This window comes from Mesoplodon densirostris, chromosome 3 (genome assembly GCF_025265405.1).
Source record: "Mesoplodon densirostris isolate mMesDen1 chromosome 3, mMesDen1 primary haplotype, whole genome shotgun sequence".
Taxonomy (NCBI): domain Eukaryota; kingdom Metazoa; phylum Chordata; class Mammalia; order Artiodactyla; family Ziphiidae; genus Mesoplodon; species Mesoplodon densirostris.
In genome coordinates this window covers 146,107,939-146,122,153 of record NC_082663.1, presented here as the reverse complement: position 1 = coordinate 146,122,153, position 14,215 = coordinate 146,107,939, and the positions used below count along the sequence as shown (strand labels likewise).

The window sequence follows — 14,215 nt, the reverse complement described above, 5'->3', positions numbered from 1 at the left end:
CCCACATCTCCATAACAACAGTTTATAGTAACTCCAGCCTCCTGAGGGTTCTGTCTTCCTGCTTGGAAAGTGCTTGAAGAAGGTGGGCCATTCCTTTTGGGAACACTGTGCTTCAGAGGGGTGTCTGGGCCCGTGTCTCCCAAGACCATCTCTCCAGCTCCCCAGAAGGGATGTGTACTGGGGATGAAGAAGGGGGGCCCCCACCGACCGCCAGGCTCTCTCTTTGAAGGATAGCATGGAGGTCCTGGGCCTAATTAATCACTGGGAGGGGGCAGATAACTGCCCTAGGGAGAAAGTCAGTGTTGACCCTGTTTTCTCTGCAATCCTGTCTCTGGCTGGGCCAGGGCTGGGGGCACCAAGGAAAGGCTGGCAAAGGATGAATTGTCTGAGCAGTAACCACCCTCCCCTGTCCCATCCACCCCCAGCCACAGGATGCTAATGGGGGAACTGCCACCTTAAGCCTAAAAAGACAACAACCACCAGAAAGAGACATTGAACCGTTTATTGGCCTGGGCCTGAGTCTCAGGCATGAGGGGCATCCGGGGAGCTGTATGAGGGGAGACAAGCCCCCAACTGGCTCCTTGCCCCCCCAGAGATCCGCTCTCCCAGCCTTTGCAGTCATGAGAAATCACTTTGAGGTGTGAAGTTTCCTTCCCCCAGGTGAGCTGCACCCCAGCTCTCAAGTGGGGATATAAGCAAGGAGTTACAAAGGAGTCTGTGAGGGGACCAGACCCCTCTTTGGCAGCTTCAACACAGACGTGAGGAGACAAAATAGCATCCATTCTGGGGAAACAGGGTGAGCAGAAGGGATCACAGACATCACACACACAGACACACACAGACACTGACAGACACACATAAATATACATTTGTACCGCAATGTCCCTTCCATCTGTCCACAGAATTTAGCAAAGTCCTGCTGAAGCGGGCAATAGGAGGGCATCCCATAATTGTCCCTGGCACCCCTACCCCCATGCTCCGTTCAATACAACCTGAAAGGAGGCACAGCGGGCTCAAGGCTGCCCTGCCTTATGAGATCTGGTACCTCAGCTGGGTCTGGAGGTGAGAGAGTTTGGGGGTGTTGTTTTTCGGGGGTCTGGGGCCCTGTACCAACAGCTCCCCTAGAACTTTCTCCAATTCCACCCTGCCCCACTGGGAGGCCCAGAGCCCTCTTCAGGCCCCCAGACCGGTTTTTCCAGCCCTGGGTGATTCCTCTGTGCCCAAATAGTGCAATTGGCCAATGAGGTCTGAGAATGGGCGTTAGTTCCCCACCGCCATGTGCTTTCCTGGCATCTTACTCACAGAGTCAGAAGAAAGGGAAGAAGTTGCCAAAGTGGCAGCTGGTGAAATTTGGGGAAGCTGTGGATTTGAGCCCAGGAACTGTTAGCCAGGGCCGCCCAGTACGGTCAGGGAGGAGGTCTCCAGCCCCTCAGGACAGTGGTTCTAGGGAAGTGGAACCACAAGAGAAGGTGGCAAGGGGGCTAAATTCAGAGAAGGGAGTCAGGCACAGGGCGGAGGCTCAGACTGCCCCTGCGCTGTGCTCCTCTCGAGCACCTGCCTGCTGTCACCTGGGCTCTTTCCAGGTCTGCCCCCCGCCCGGCCCTCCCCACGATCCAGTTCTGAAGAGGTCACTCCAGCCACCTCGCTGGCCTCCAGGACCCGGCTGCAGTTGTGCCATCCAACTGGTCAGTGCCTCAGTCAGCCAGCCCAGGTGTGAAATATCTTCAGCATCACCCAGGTCTGTGGAATGGGGGCATCTTGCTTGGCAGCCCCATGTCTCTGTCCCAGGGCACCCGGTGCCTCTCCATGGAGCCCTCTGCTGTGGTGGCCTGGTTGTCAGCCCACCCCCTCAGACCACTGTGTTGCCCTCCAGAAGCGTGGGCGATGTGGGCATGTGTGTGCCCCTCTCCAGGGAGCTGGAGCTGCGGAGAGGCAGGAGGCGGTGGCCCGGGGTCCCGTCTCGCCCCCCTTGCACCCCTGCTGCCCGCCGCCAGCACTGCAGCGGCCGTAATACCTCCCGCCTCAGGTCCCGGCTGCGCCATGTGTAGATGACAGGGTTGAGCAGTGAGTTGAGGGTGGCAAAGGCAAAGAAGTAATGGGCCTGGTAGAGGACAGGGCAGGCCCGGACAGGACAGGCATAGTCCAGGAGGAGGATGCTAAAGGCGGGCAGCCAGCAGAAGATGAAGACGCCCAGCACAATGGTGACTGTCTTGAGCAGGGCCAGTGTCTGCGGGCCAGCCACATCGGCCTGGCTGGAGCGGACCACACAGTAGATGCGGATGTACAGGGCTACGATGGCTGATAAGATGACCGAGAAGATGGTCACCACGCAGAGGACATAGGGCTTGGCGTAGAGCGGCAGGACGGTGGAGCAGGCCTCCAGGTGGCCCAGGCAGTTCCAGCCAAGGATGGGCAGGCCGCCAAGAACCAGCGAGATGAGCCACGAGGCCGCAATGAGCAGCAGCATGCGGCAGCTCTTGTCGCTGCCGTAGAGCTTGACCTTGGCGATGGCCACGTGCCGCTCGATGGCGATGGCCAGGAGGCTGAAGACAGAGGCGGAGAGCGTGATGAAGGCAGAGCCCTCACGGGCGAACCACTGCACGGGTGTCAGCCCCAGCGTGACAGAGCCCGAGAGCAAAGTATTGGCTATGAAGGCCACGCCCGCCAACAGGTCTGAGGCAGCCAGATTGCCCAGGAACAGGTACATGGCCGAGTGGAACTTGCTGTTGCGGGCAACCGCGATGAGCACCAGCAGGTTTTCCACCACGATGGCGCAACAGAGGATGATGATGAGGGCTGAGGCCACCTGGCGGGAGGGCGTCTCCTTCGTGTCCAGATTCTCCTTTGTGTAATTATAGTGTTCCTTGACCTTGCTGGAGCTTAGGTACTCTGAGTACATGTTGCCCATGGTGGGGCTTAGTAGCCGGCTGGGGCCATGGGGCTGTCAGAGCTGCAGAGAGAAAAGACAGATAGACAGGTCAGTGCCGTGGCTGCTGCCTGGGCTGACTCTGGACGGCTGTGGTTCAAGTCCCAACTCTGTCACACGAAGTCAGAATGATCATCATCTCTGCTTTACAAATGGGAAACCGGAGCGCTCAATTCACTTTCCCAAAGCCTCAAAGCTAGTCAGGGCAAGAGCCTCAGAGACCCACTCCAAAGCCTCTATAACCTCTAGGCTACAGTGTCTTTCAAAGGAACAGAAGCTCCCCCAAAGGTTGGGCATGAAAGACACAAAACGGACTTCCGGAAGCCCTACCCACCTACCCAGAGGGGGAGTCTTAGCCAGGACCTGGAGGGATTGTCTCATTTCTTGAAAATACTGGAGCCTCGGGTCTCATGCCGCCTGCCAACCTGGGTCAGCGAGATGCTCTCGCCAATAGCAGCATCCTCTGCTCATTACCACCCACTGCCCTGGATTTCAGGCTGGGTCTAAGCCTAGAGGCCATACGTGTTCCCAAGATAAGGTCTTGGGGAGACACCTCAAGTTTGAGCATCACAGAGGTCATGTCATTTTCAAGGACTCAGACCTTGCAGGCAATCCAAGGTTCAACCCCACTCCACCTCTGACACGCTGTGGGATATTGTGCCAAGTCACTCAACACTTGGCCTCTAAGTCTCAATGGCCTCATCTGTGCAGTGGGGAGAAGAAAGCCCACTTCAGAGGGGTGATGGGAAAATCCCGTTGAACGATACACGAGGCACCCTTAGCATACAGCAGGCACTCAATAAGTATTAGTGAATATTATTAGCTTCCCTCTTCCTGCCACACCCACAGCTAGGGACTAGGTGCCCTCCTCCCAATCTTTTGGTAAGGGATGTTGAGTGAGCCAGCCAGGCAAGATTCCCAACAGCCTGTTCTCATCAGCACCATCTAGCCCTGCCCTGGGACAGAGGGTCCTAGCAGGGTGGGCAGGGCGCTGGCACCACCCCCTCCCCAGCCAACATGAAATCCAGATGTGAGGCCCTTGGAACAAACAGGGTTGAGTCCCGGCTCCCCAGTCACATCCTGTGCAGGGAGGCTGGGAGGGGGTGATGGGGTGGGGGAGCCACAGGAGACCCGTCTGGGAGGTCCTGGCTGGGAGGATGGGGCAGCTGTGCGAAGCCATGTGAGTGGTGAGGGGGCGTGAAGCCCCGCGGGGAGCAGGGAACGGTATTCGCTTTCATGAAAGCCTGAGTCACCCCTCTCCCAAGGAAAACTGAGCCGTAGGGGGAAGGGGCGGGAAGATGCGCGTGGGCAGAGAGGGTGAGAGGCCGACTTCATGGCCTCCCCCCAGCTTGGTAGTTGGGGGGCGGGGTCTCAGAGGAGCTGGTGCAGTGTCCGCCTTTCACGAGGGGCACAGGGGAGCCAGGAGGAAGCTCCAGACCAGCCTTTAGTTCAATGGGGGAGGCCGTGGGAAGAGACCTCCCCAGGTCCCTGGAAACACGCCTAGCAAGGACCACGTGCACGCCAGGAGTGCCAGGAGCACCGTTCCAGAAAAGGCTGGTTAGGCCGGTTCCCAGTGAGCCTGGGAGTGATGAGGGGCTTCCGGGGTCGTCCAGCCATCTCAGTCCCGGACACCCCCTCAGAGGGGGTGCCCTGGCTCCTGGCCCGATAGAGACAGCTGCTCCCCCTGGGCGAAGGGACATCCGTCCTAGTTTGGGAACAGAGAAGGGCTTGTGCACATCCCCAGGGACTGTCGCCCCGCCCAGATCGCCACACAGAGGCTCCTTGTTCCCCGGCCGGACGGGCCCCGGGCGCCCCGATGCCCTCTGCCCGTTGCAGCCGGCTTGGCCCAGGTCTGGGCCTTACCAGACCGGCCGTCGGGCCAGAAACAGCCCGCGCCCTGATTGGCTCATTTTCAATTCCAGGGCATTGAGCAATTCGCCTATTGGCCTGAGCTTCCATCCTCGACATTCGATTGGCCCAGTTGGGGGCGCTCTATGGCTAGCACTACTGATCCGGTCCTTTACAGGCGGTTGGAGCTCACTTCTTTCCAGGACATTATTAAGACTGTGTGGATGTCCCCGGGGAGAGTTTGAACCACGGCCTGACCGCTGGGTCACCCCGACCAGACGCCCCCAGGCTGCCCTGGCCTACTGCCCCTCCTGGGGATCATAATTGAGAATCAAGGACCCATCGCAGGTCTGGGAAGCACACTTGCTGGTAGGCTAGAAGCCCAGGGTGTGTCCCAAGGCCGCCCCCTCCACCGCCGCTCAGACCCCTCTCTTGTCTGGCAGCCAAGAGAAAGATTTATGGCCGCTTCCTAGGGAAATAAGAAATGTTTTCAGGACTTCCCTGGTGGCACAGTGGTTAAGAATCCGCCTGCCAATGCAGGGGACACAGGTTTGAGCCCTGGTCCAGGAAGATCCCACATGCCGTGGAGCAACTACTGAGCCTGCACTCTAGAGCCTGCGAGCCACAACTACGGAGCCCGTGTGCCACAACTACTGAAGCCCGTGCGCCTAGAGCCCGTGCTCCCCAACAAGAGAAGCCACCACAATGAGAAGCCTGCGCACCGCAGCGAAGAGTAGCCCCGCTCGCCGCAACTAGAGAAAGCCCGCGCGCAGCAACAAAGACCCAACGCAGCCAAAAATTAAATAAATAAATAAATTTATTAAAAAAAGAAAGAAAGAAATGGTTTCAGTCCTCGTACCCCAGGGACTGACCAACATGTCTGTCTTCTTCCCTGAGGGGAAGATCCTCACTTCAGGCAGCCTCAGGGGGGGTGGTTCATTAGAGAAGGGGAATCTGAGGCCCACAATGCCTCCGTCTTCTCCACTAGGACCTTGCTTAAGGCAGGTTCATGCTTCCCAGAAAGAGGAAGCAGGGTCTGGAGGTTGGGGCTGGCACAGTCACCCCCAGGCCTTTCCTGCTTCCCCTCCCTGTGTCAGGCTCCCAGGCCTGGCTAACATAGGGCCTGACTCCCTCCCATATGCTCAGTAAGACATCCCTAGGCTCAGCACTGGGGAATGGCCAGGCCTGAAATGGAGCAAGAGGGACAAGTGACAGGGTTTGGAGGGAAGGGAAGCGAGACAGACCAAGACTGTTCAGGGGGAGATTAGGAGAGTAGAAGGCAAGAGGAAGCCTCAGTGGCTTCCAGGAGCCCCTCCCCCAAGTTCCATGGAGGCAGGCCCTGTGGTTACTGCTCCCCTGGGCACTCACTGGTCCCATGCCCCATGCCCTAGGGCAGCCCCCTAGGCTTGGTTTCCCCTCAGTTGCCCTCTACACTGGCATTCTCCATGCAGCATCCAGGGGGAGCTTTTAAATTTATAGCTCCAATATGTCACTCCTCAGCTCCAGATTCTTCCATGGCTCCCCACTACCTAAAATGGCCTGGCCCCTGCCCACCTCCCCTCCTCCCATTCTCCCCCAGGGTCAGTCCACTCCAACCACACTGGCCTCCGACGTGTCAGCCCCGTTCTTACCTCAGAGCTTTTGCCTCTGCTGTTTCTCCACCTGGCATGGCCTTCCCACAAAGCCCTGAATGACTGTTTCCCCATCTTTCAGGTTTCTGTTTGGTGGCTTCCTCTAACCACCAGGCATCCTAGCCGCCTTCCCTAGGCCCTTTCTACCACAGCATCTTTTTATTATATTCACAGCACTTGCCAATTTCAGCAATAATGATTGTATTTCTTGTTTTCTGTCTGTTTCCAGGGTAGAATGTGTGTCAGAGGACAGCAACTAAGTCTGTTTTCACTCCCTGGAATGATGCCTGGCATACAGAAAGCGCTCAGAAAACGTGTAGGATGGATGGATGGATGGATGGATGGATGGACGGATGGATGGGTAGATGGATGACCAAACGAACGAGGCCCCAGTGGGCCCCCGAGGGCGGAGGCTCCTAAACTCAGCCCAGGCCCAAACAACAGCAAGGGAGGTTGGAGACGCCCCTGGTCCGCTGGGAGGCCACCCCCACCAGGCGAAGCCCAGCTGGGCGTCTCCTTGGAGACGGCACCACGACCCGCCCCCGCCCTCGGGCTGCAGTCTCGGCCTCCTTATCTGGCGGTGGAATGCACGGTATCCACACTCGCTGCCTCTGGGGCCGCGCCTCCTCTCTCCCGCGACAGCCACACGCGGGTGACCCACACATCTCCAAGTGGGGGTGGGGGGCTCCTCTGCGTCCAGCCAGGGTCCCAGCCTCGATATTCCCAGAGGACTGGGGAGAGGTGGGGAGACATCCCAGCAGCAACTGCACCGTGAATGCCGCACGCGTGTCGCACCACGAGGGGGACCGTGGGCTCAGCGCGTGGCGCCCGGAGCGTCCGATTAGGGCACAGTCGGGAGAGGGGATGGAAATCCCCGGGTGAGTCAACTCGTGCCAGAGGAGTGGGCGAGCTTCCCACGCTTGGCTGGGCCCGGAACCACGCGGGGTCCGCGCCACGGGTGCCGTCACCCACGCCCCATCCCCGGGTCCCAGGGGAAAGAAGAGACGCCGGAGCCACGCAGTCAGGTTCACTTTCCTTCCAGAACAAAGCCACGACCCCGCGGGGGGACTGGAAGAGACGAACCACTCGGGGAAACTGAGGCAGAGGACCAGATGTGGAGGAGGTGGGCAACTGCCTTCCTCTGGGGCCCCGCCCCTTGGCCTGGAGGTACTGCGGCGCGCGGCATCTTTCGCCTTCAACCAGCCGGAGTCAGCAAAGAGGGGAGTCCTCCCCTCCCCCATACACACTCCCCAAACCCCCGGTCCGGGGGCACGCCATCCAGCCTCCCAGTCTCCGGCCGAAAGCGCTCGGATTCCGCCTTCTCCTCGGGGCCAACTTCCTGCCGCTGGAGAAGGCGGGGAGCTCAGTCTGGGGGTTCGCGGCTGAGGCAGTTGGGCCTCCTGGGGTCGTGGAGAGGGCGCACGATGACCACTCCCTCGGTGCAGCAGGAGCACGGGCGGCGCGTGCGCGCCCGCGACGCCCCCGACCCCTGGCCGGCGCCCCTAGCTCCGATCCCGCGACCTCCGGGGACCAGGGCCCGCCCTTTCTGCTTCCCCCTCGCCACGCACGCTCACCTGGCTAGGCCGACCCGGGTCCTTGCCCTGGCCGGAGGGGCTTTGGCGTCTGCGTCCCCGGGGCGGCCGCGGCTAGGGCTGGGACTGCCCGCCGGGCTCCTCTGCGTCCCGGGGCTGGGGACCGGGGACGGAGGGGGACCGGGAGAGGCGCCGCCTCGGCCCCCACTTGCCCCGCCCTATCTCCGCCTCCTTTCCGGCGGCAGCAGCAATGAATTCCAGATGTGGCCTGCCCAGCGGGGCGCGCGCGAGGGCGGGCGGGGAGGAGGCGCGCGGGGTCCCTTTGTCCGCACCCCCACCTCCAGCCCTGCCCCTCCCAGCCCCCACCCGTGAGAAGCGGTCGGCGCATGACGTCACGCAGCCCCGTGCTGTCCAGTCGCTCCTGGCCAGGTGACCTCAACCTGAAACGACTGTCTTGGATTACAGATGTACTCTTGGCCCATCCCTGGGAGCCTGGAACTGGAGGAGCGCGCGGAATCCCCTTTATTTACTCAGCGAGGAGCCACGAAGCACCTACTAAGTGTCAACACAACAAATAGGCATTAAGTGCCCATTGTGTGTTCATCCAACAAATAAGCAAGTTCCTACTATGTGCCAGGCCCTGCCTCAAAGAATGGGTTGGTTTTTGCCTTGATAAGGCCCCAGAATTCAGGCGCTGGCCCCTCTGCCCTAGAAGACTGGGAGCACCCGGAAGCTTCCACTGCCTCTGTCAATCGATTGCTAGGCAGGTTGAGTCCTGCCTTTCAAGTTTTGAGGCCCAATCTTCTATCCACTCCCTTTTTTTTTTTTTTTTTTTTTTTTTGCCGTGGCACGAGGGATCTTAGTTCCCCGACTGGGACGGAAACCGTGCCCCCTGAAATGGAAGCGTGGAGTCTTAATCACTGGACCGCCAGGGAAGTCCTATCCAGTTCTTTAGTTTCCCTCTTTTCCTCATTCAGCTTTTCCTGGGCATATCTGGGTGCCTGGCTGCAGAGATGAAGCACACCTTCATTTACTGATGCGTGTGTGTGAAATCAGTGACTAGACAATATGCCCCTCACTCCTTCAACAAATGTTTTTGGTGTACCTGCTGGGCACAGCGGTGAACAGAACAGGAAAAAAAGCCCTTGCCTTCATGGAACTTATGTTCAGGAGGGTACTATTTGTGAAGATGAATACATAATCTGCTTATATGTTTACTTACCACATACAGTAAGCACCTGCTATGTGCCAGATACCATACTAAAAGGCTGGAGATAGATCAGGAAACAAAACAGATAAAACTCCCTGTTCCAATGGAGTTGATGTTCTACTGTATATGCTCAGAATATCCAGAATATTGCAAGAAGAAGAAACTGATAAATTTCCTGGGCGAGGAACTGAAAGATAGGGGACAGGGGACAGGAGGGAGGTAACTTTCACTCTGTGAATCCTTTTGTACCTTTTGACTTTTGTAATATGTGCCCTATTCCAACAATAAATTAAATTGAAAGTTAGACTGCTTGATACCCAGACAGTGCAAGAAAAAGGAGGGAGAGGGTATTATCTATCTTCTCTCTATCTATCTATTTTTGTGTGTGTGTGTGTGTGTGTGGCACCACGTGGCTTGTGGGATCTTAGTTCCCCAACCAGGGATTGAACCCAGGCCCTCAGCAGTGAAAGCGTGGAGTCCTAACCACTGGACCACCAGGGAATTCCCTATATGTATATGATACTTCAGTAAAGAGTGTTGAAAAGCAAAATGACAAAAAAGTGTATCTGCACTGCCATGTTCATTGCAGCATTATTCACAACAGCCAAGGTATGGAACCTAAGTGTCTGTCAACAGATGAATGGATCAAGATGTGATATATATATATATATATATATATATATATATATATATATATATACACACACACACATATACACACACACAATGAAATATTATTCAGCCATGAGAAAGGAAGTCCTGTCATTTTCAACAACATGGATGAAACTTGAGGGCCTTATGCTAAGTGAAAAGAGCCAGACAGAGAAAAACAAATACCACATGGTATCACTTTTATGTGGAATCAAAAAAGAAAAAGTCAAACTTACAGAAACAGAGAGTAGGAAAAGTGGTTGCTGGGGCTGTGTGGGGGGGTGGGAAATAGGGAGAGATTAGTAAAAGGGTGCAAACTTTCAGTTATAATGAGGTCTGGGGATCTGATTTACAGCATGGTGACTACAGTTGGTAATACTGTATCAAACAGTTGGAACTTCTGAGAGACTAGAACTTAAATGCTCTCACATTCACAATAAAAAGGTAAATATGTGAGGTGAAGGATGTGTACATTAACTAGATGGGGGGAATCCTTTCACAATGTATACATATATCCAATCACCTGGATGTACACTTGAAATATCTTACAATTTTACATGTCAGGGATACCTCAGAACAGCTGAAAATTTAAAAAAATTGTGGATGCTTAAATCCCAGACAATGCAACCAATTTAAAAAAAGGGAAAAGTTCAGCACACCCTTCTGTATGCATATTATACTCCATAAGCAGTGTTGAAAAGCAAAACTTTGAAAAAGGAAATTAAAGTTGATCCGTTTATGCCAATTACAAGTAAAATTGGAGTAGTTTTGATATGAAACAGTATTCAACACGTTAAGATGAAAAAAGCACAATGTAAACCAGTTGCTTGCTTGCCTGCCTGCATTTCTGGGTATATTTATAAGGGCTGTATAAATACACACACATTTGCCTGTGGACATACAGGCCATCTCCAGGAGAAGGGCACAAGACATCGTCACAGCAGTTACCCCCAGGGAGGGGGACGGGGGGGCAGGGGAACAGGTGAGAGGGGATCAGACTTTTCATGGTGTACCCTGGGGGTGGGGGGGACTGTCTGAAATTTGTAGCTCATATTACCAATTCAAAAAATTTACAAAGACATGAAAAATCAAATCGAAGGTAACAAATCGCCAGACTTCTAATGTAAAATTGTTCCTGTAATAATAATAATAACAAATAGTATCAATAATATAAATAAACAATAACATTGTTAATAAACATCTATGCTATTATTCAACGTGTCGCTATGAAATAAATTTATATTAAGAAGAAACATATTGGGCTTCCCTGGTGGCGCAGTGGTTGAGAGCCCGCCTGCCGATGCAGTGGACACGGGTTCGTGCCCCGGTCCGGGAAGATCCCACATGCCACGGAGCGGCTGGGCTCGTGAGCCATGGCCGCTGAGCCTGCGTGTCCGGAACCTGTGCTCCGCCACAGGAGAGGCTACAACAGTGAGAGGCCCGCGTACCGCAAAAAAAAAGAATAAACATATTTAAGTTATGAATAAGGAAATGAATATTAAGAATCAATATATTAATGTTACATACAAGTATAGAGCATATATATTTATATAATGCAACATAGAATGCTCTGTGCCAGCTCTGGTGATACCTCGCTGGTTTCTGCCATCCAAAACTGACAGTCCAATGGAGGAGACCGAAGAAACCAGACCATTCTAACACAGGGTAGCAGGGCTTTGATGGGAAGGTAAGAAAAGCCAGAGAGTGAATTCACTCCTTTTCCTGAGCCAGATTTCAGTGTCCACTCAGCTCCAGGCCAGATCTTGGGTTCCACTCAGACCTCAGCACAAGCTTACCGAATCCTCTGCCCAAATGAAGTGCGGCTGTACAACCTCTAAAAACCAGGTGTTCAACCCACAGAGGATAAAGTACTAAAAAAACTGGGTCCTCTCCTCGCCGGAGAGCTATCAGAGCGGAAATCTAAGCCCTCTGTGAGGATCTGAGAGCTGGGGAGGAAGTGGCCCCCCCACCAGCTTGCCTTGGCTGGCTCAGCACTTTGCTATCCCCTCAGGGACCTGTGGGTGGGGGGGTACTATCAAGGCTGCAGACATATCCGGCCGTCTGTTAGGGGGACCATGGCTCCTAGACAAAGGTGATGTCCCCAGGGATACACAGATACACCAGCAAGCCACTTCTGCCTCCCCCCCTCACCTCCCACTTCTGGGGTAACATGAGATCTCCACTAGGTCAGCTGAGGGAATGGGCTAGAGAATTGGGAAACACTGGCATAGACGCCCTGATGGTCCAGGGGGTCAAGGGGAAAGGTGAACCCTCCCTAGGGGGGATCCCTGAGTGAGAGAACAGCAGAAGAGGAAGGAAGTGGGGCCCTTTCCTCAGGGAGCTCCCAAGCAGGGGAAAAAGAAGAAAAGGAAGAGGCTTGGAGCAGCCTCCACTAATTACAGGACCGCTGACGATAATGGCTAACACGCACACGGACAGACTGTGCTGGGTGCGGCTCTATGAATCCTCCAACCCTAGGAGGTGGGGATTATGATTATCATCATCGTCCCATTGTTTTAAATAGACGTTATTTTTTAGAACAGTTTCAAGATCACAGCAAAACTGAGCAGCGCTAATTCCCTGGTGGTCCAGTGGTTAGGATCTCATGCTTCCACTGCAGGGGCACAGGTTCAATCCCTGGTCGGGGAACTAAGATCCTGCATGCCACGTGGCATGGCCCAAAAAAGAAAACGAAAAAGAAGAGAAAAGCAAAAAAACCCAAGAACAAAATTGAGCAGAAAGTACAGAGATGTCACATATGTCCCTTGCCCCCCCCACACATAGCCTCCCCACCATCAACAGCCCCTACCAGAGTGGCACATTTGTTACCTTTTTAAAAAAATTTATTTATTTATTTATTTATTTATTGGCTGCATTGGGTCTTCGTTGCTGCACACGGGTTTTCTCTAGTTGCAGTGAGCGGGGGCCAGTCTTCGTTGCAGTGCGCGGCCTTCTCATTTTCGTGGCTTCTCTTGTTGCGGAGCACGGGTTCTAGGCACGCAGGCTTCAGTGGTTGTGGCGCACGGGCTTAGTTGCTCCGTGGCATGTGGGATCTTCCCGGACCAGGGCTCGAACCCGTGTCCCCTTCATTGGCAGGCAGATTCTTAACCACTGTGCCACCAGGGAAGCCCACATTTGTTACTATTGATGAACCTACACAGACACATTATCACCCCAAGTCCATGGTTTACATGAGGGTTCACTCTTGGTGTTGTACAGTCTGTGGGTTTGGAAGAATGTATAATGACACATATCCACCATTACATCAATAGTATCATACAGAGTAGTTTCGCTGGCCCAGAAAGCCTCTGTGCTCTGCCTATTCATTACCCCCCCACACCCGTCCTTAATCATTGGCAGTCATTGATCTTTTTCTGTCCCCACAGTTTTGCCTTTTCCTCACCCCATTTTAAAGATGAGGAAAGTGGGGCTTCCCTGGTGGTGCAGTGGTTGAGAGTCCGCCTGCCGATGCAGGGGACACGGCTTCGTGCCCCAGTCCAGGAAGATCCCACATGCTGCGGAGCGGCTGGGCCGGTGAGCCATGGCCGCTGAGCCTGTGCGTCCAGAGCCTGTGCTCCGCAGCGGGAGAGGCCACAACAGTGAGAGGCCCGCGTACCCCAAAAATAAAAATAAAAAAATAAAGATGAGGAAAGTGAGGCACACAGTCGTGGTAGGATTTGAACTAGAGCTCTCTGCCCTCTTTTTCATCCCAAGTCCCAGACCCAGTCCGGCTGTAGTGACGCCCATCCCCATTCCTCCCCCATTGATTTGGAATAGAAGGGAAGTGGTTATCACTGAGGACCACGTCGGTCATTGGTGAGATGTAGAATGTTCTTCTCTGTAGTCCAGAGGTGAAGGAAACCCTCTGACCTCTGATCCCACAGCCCCCCAAAACTTTGTGAACTCCCCCCAGTTGATGAGGTCTGGGACTGTCCTCCATCCACTGTGGGCCTCCACTCTCCCCCCACCCCCAGCTCTCGGGTTTTGGCAGGAGGAACTGCACGAGGAGAAGTGTCTGAGACAGGTCCCAACTTTCTCAACATCACCCTAGGGCTCGGGGGAGGGGCCCAGCTGTAGAGAAGCTTTCCAGATGCTGATCTTGGCAGGCAGCGGAGCTGCAGCGGCCTTGTTTCATCCATCCATGGGCTTGAGGCCCACTTTCAGCTTCAGGAATGGGGTGGGGAGGCTGCCGGTGGAGGCCAGTCCCTGCCACGTCTGCACCAGATGCAGTTTTAGCCCATTGAGCCTGGGAAGGGTGGGCTGTCTCTTCCAGATGAGGGAGACATACATAGTTAGGGGAGAGAGGAACCCCAAAGGCCCACTTCAGCCCCCCTCCAGCATAATAATAACAGCTGACACATATATTATGTGCCAGTTACTGTCCTAAGCTCTTTGCAAATATCAGCCCATCAAAAGC

At 54.8% G+C, this 14,215-nt stretch overlaps 1 protein-coding gene across 1 annotated transcript; it reads right to left on the bottom strand.

The window, feature by feature from the left end:
- Window positions 1-487: 487 nt before the first annotated feature.
- On the bottom strand, window positions 488-8,149 carry S1PR2 (sphingosine-1-phosphate receptor 2). Its single transcript, XM_060094183.1, has 2 exons — window positions 7,980-8,149; window positions 488-2,950 (listed from the first exon to the last, which is right to left on the bottom strand). Exon 2 carries the CDS (start codon window positions 2,906-2,908, stop codon window positions 1,850-1,852), a length of 1,059 nt encoding a protein of 352 aa, XP_059950166.1. The 5' UTR covers window positions 2,909-2,950; window positions 7,980-8,149; the 3' UTR covers window positions 488-1,849.
- Window positions 8,150-14,215: the final 6,066 nt, after the last annotated feature.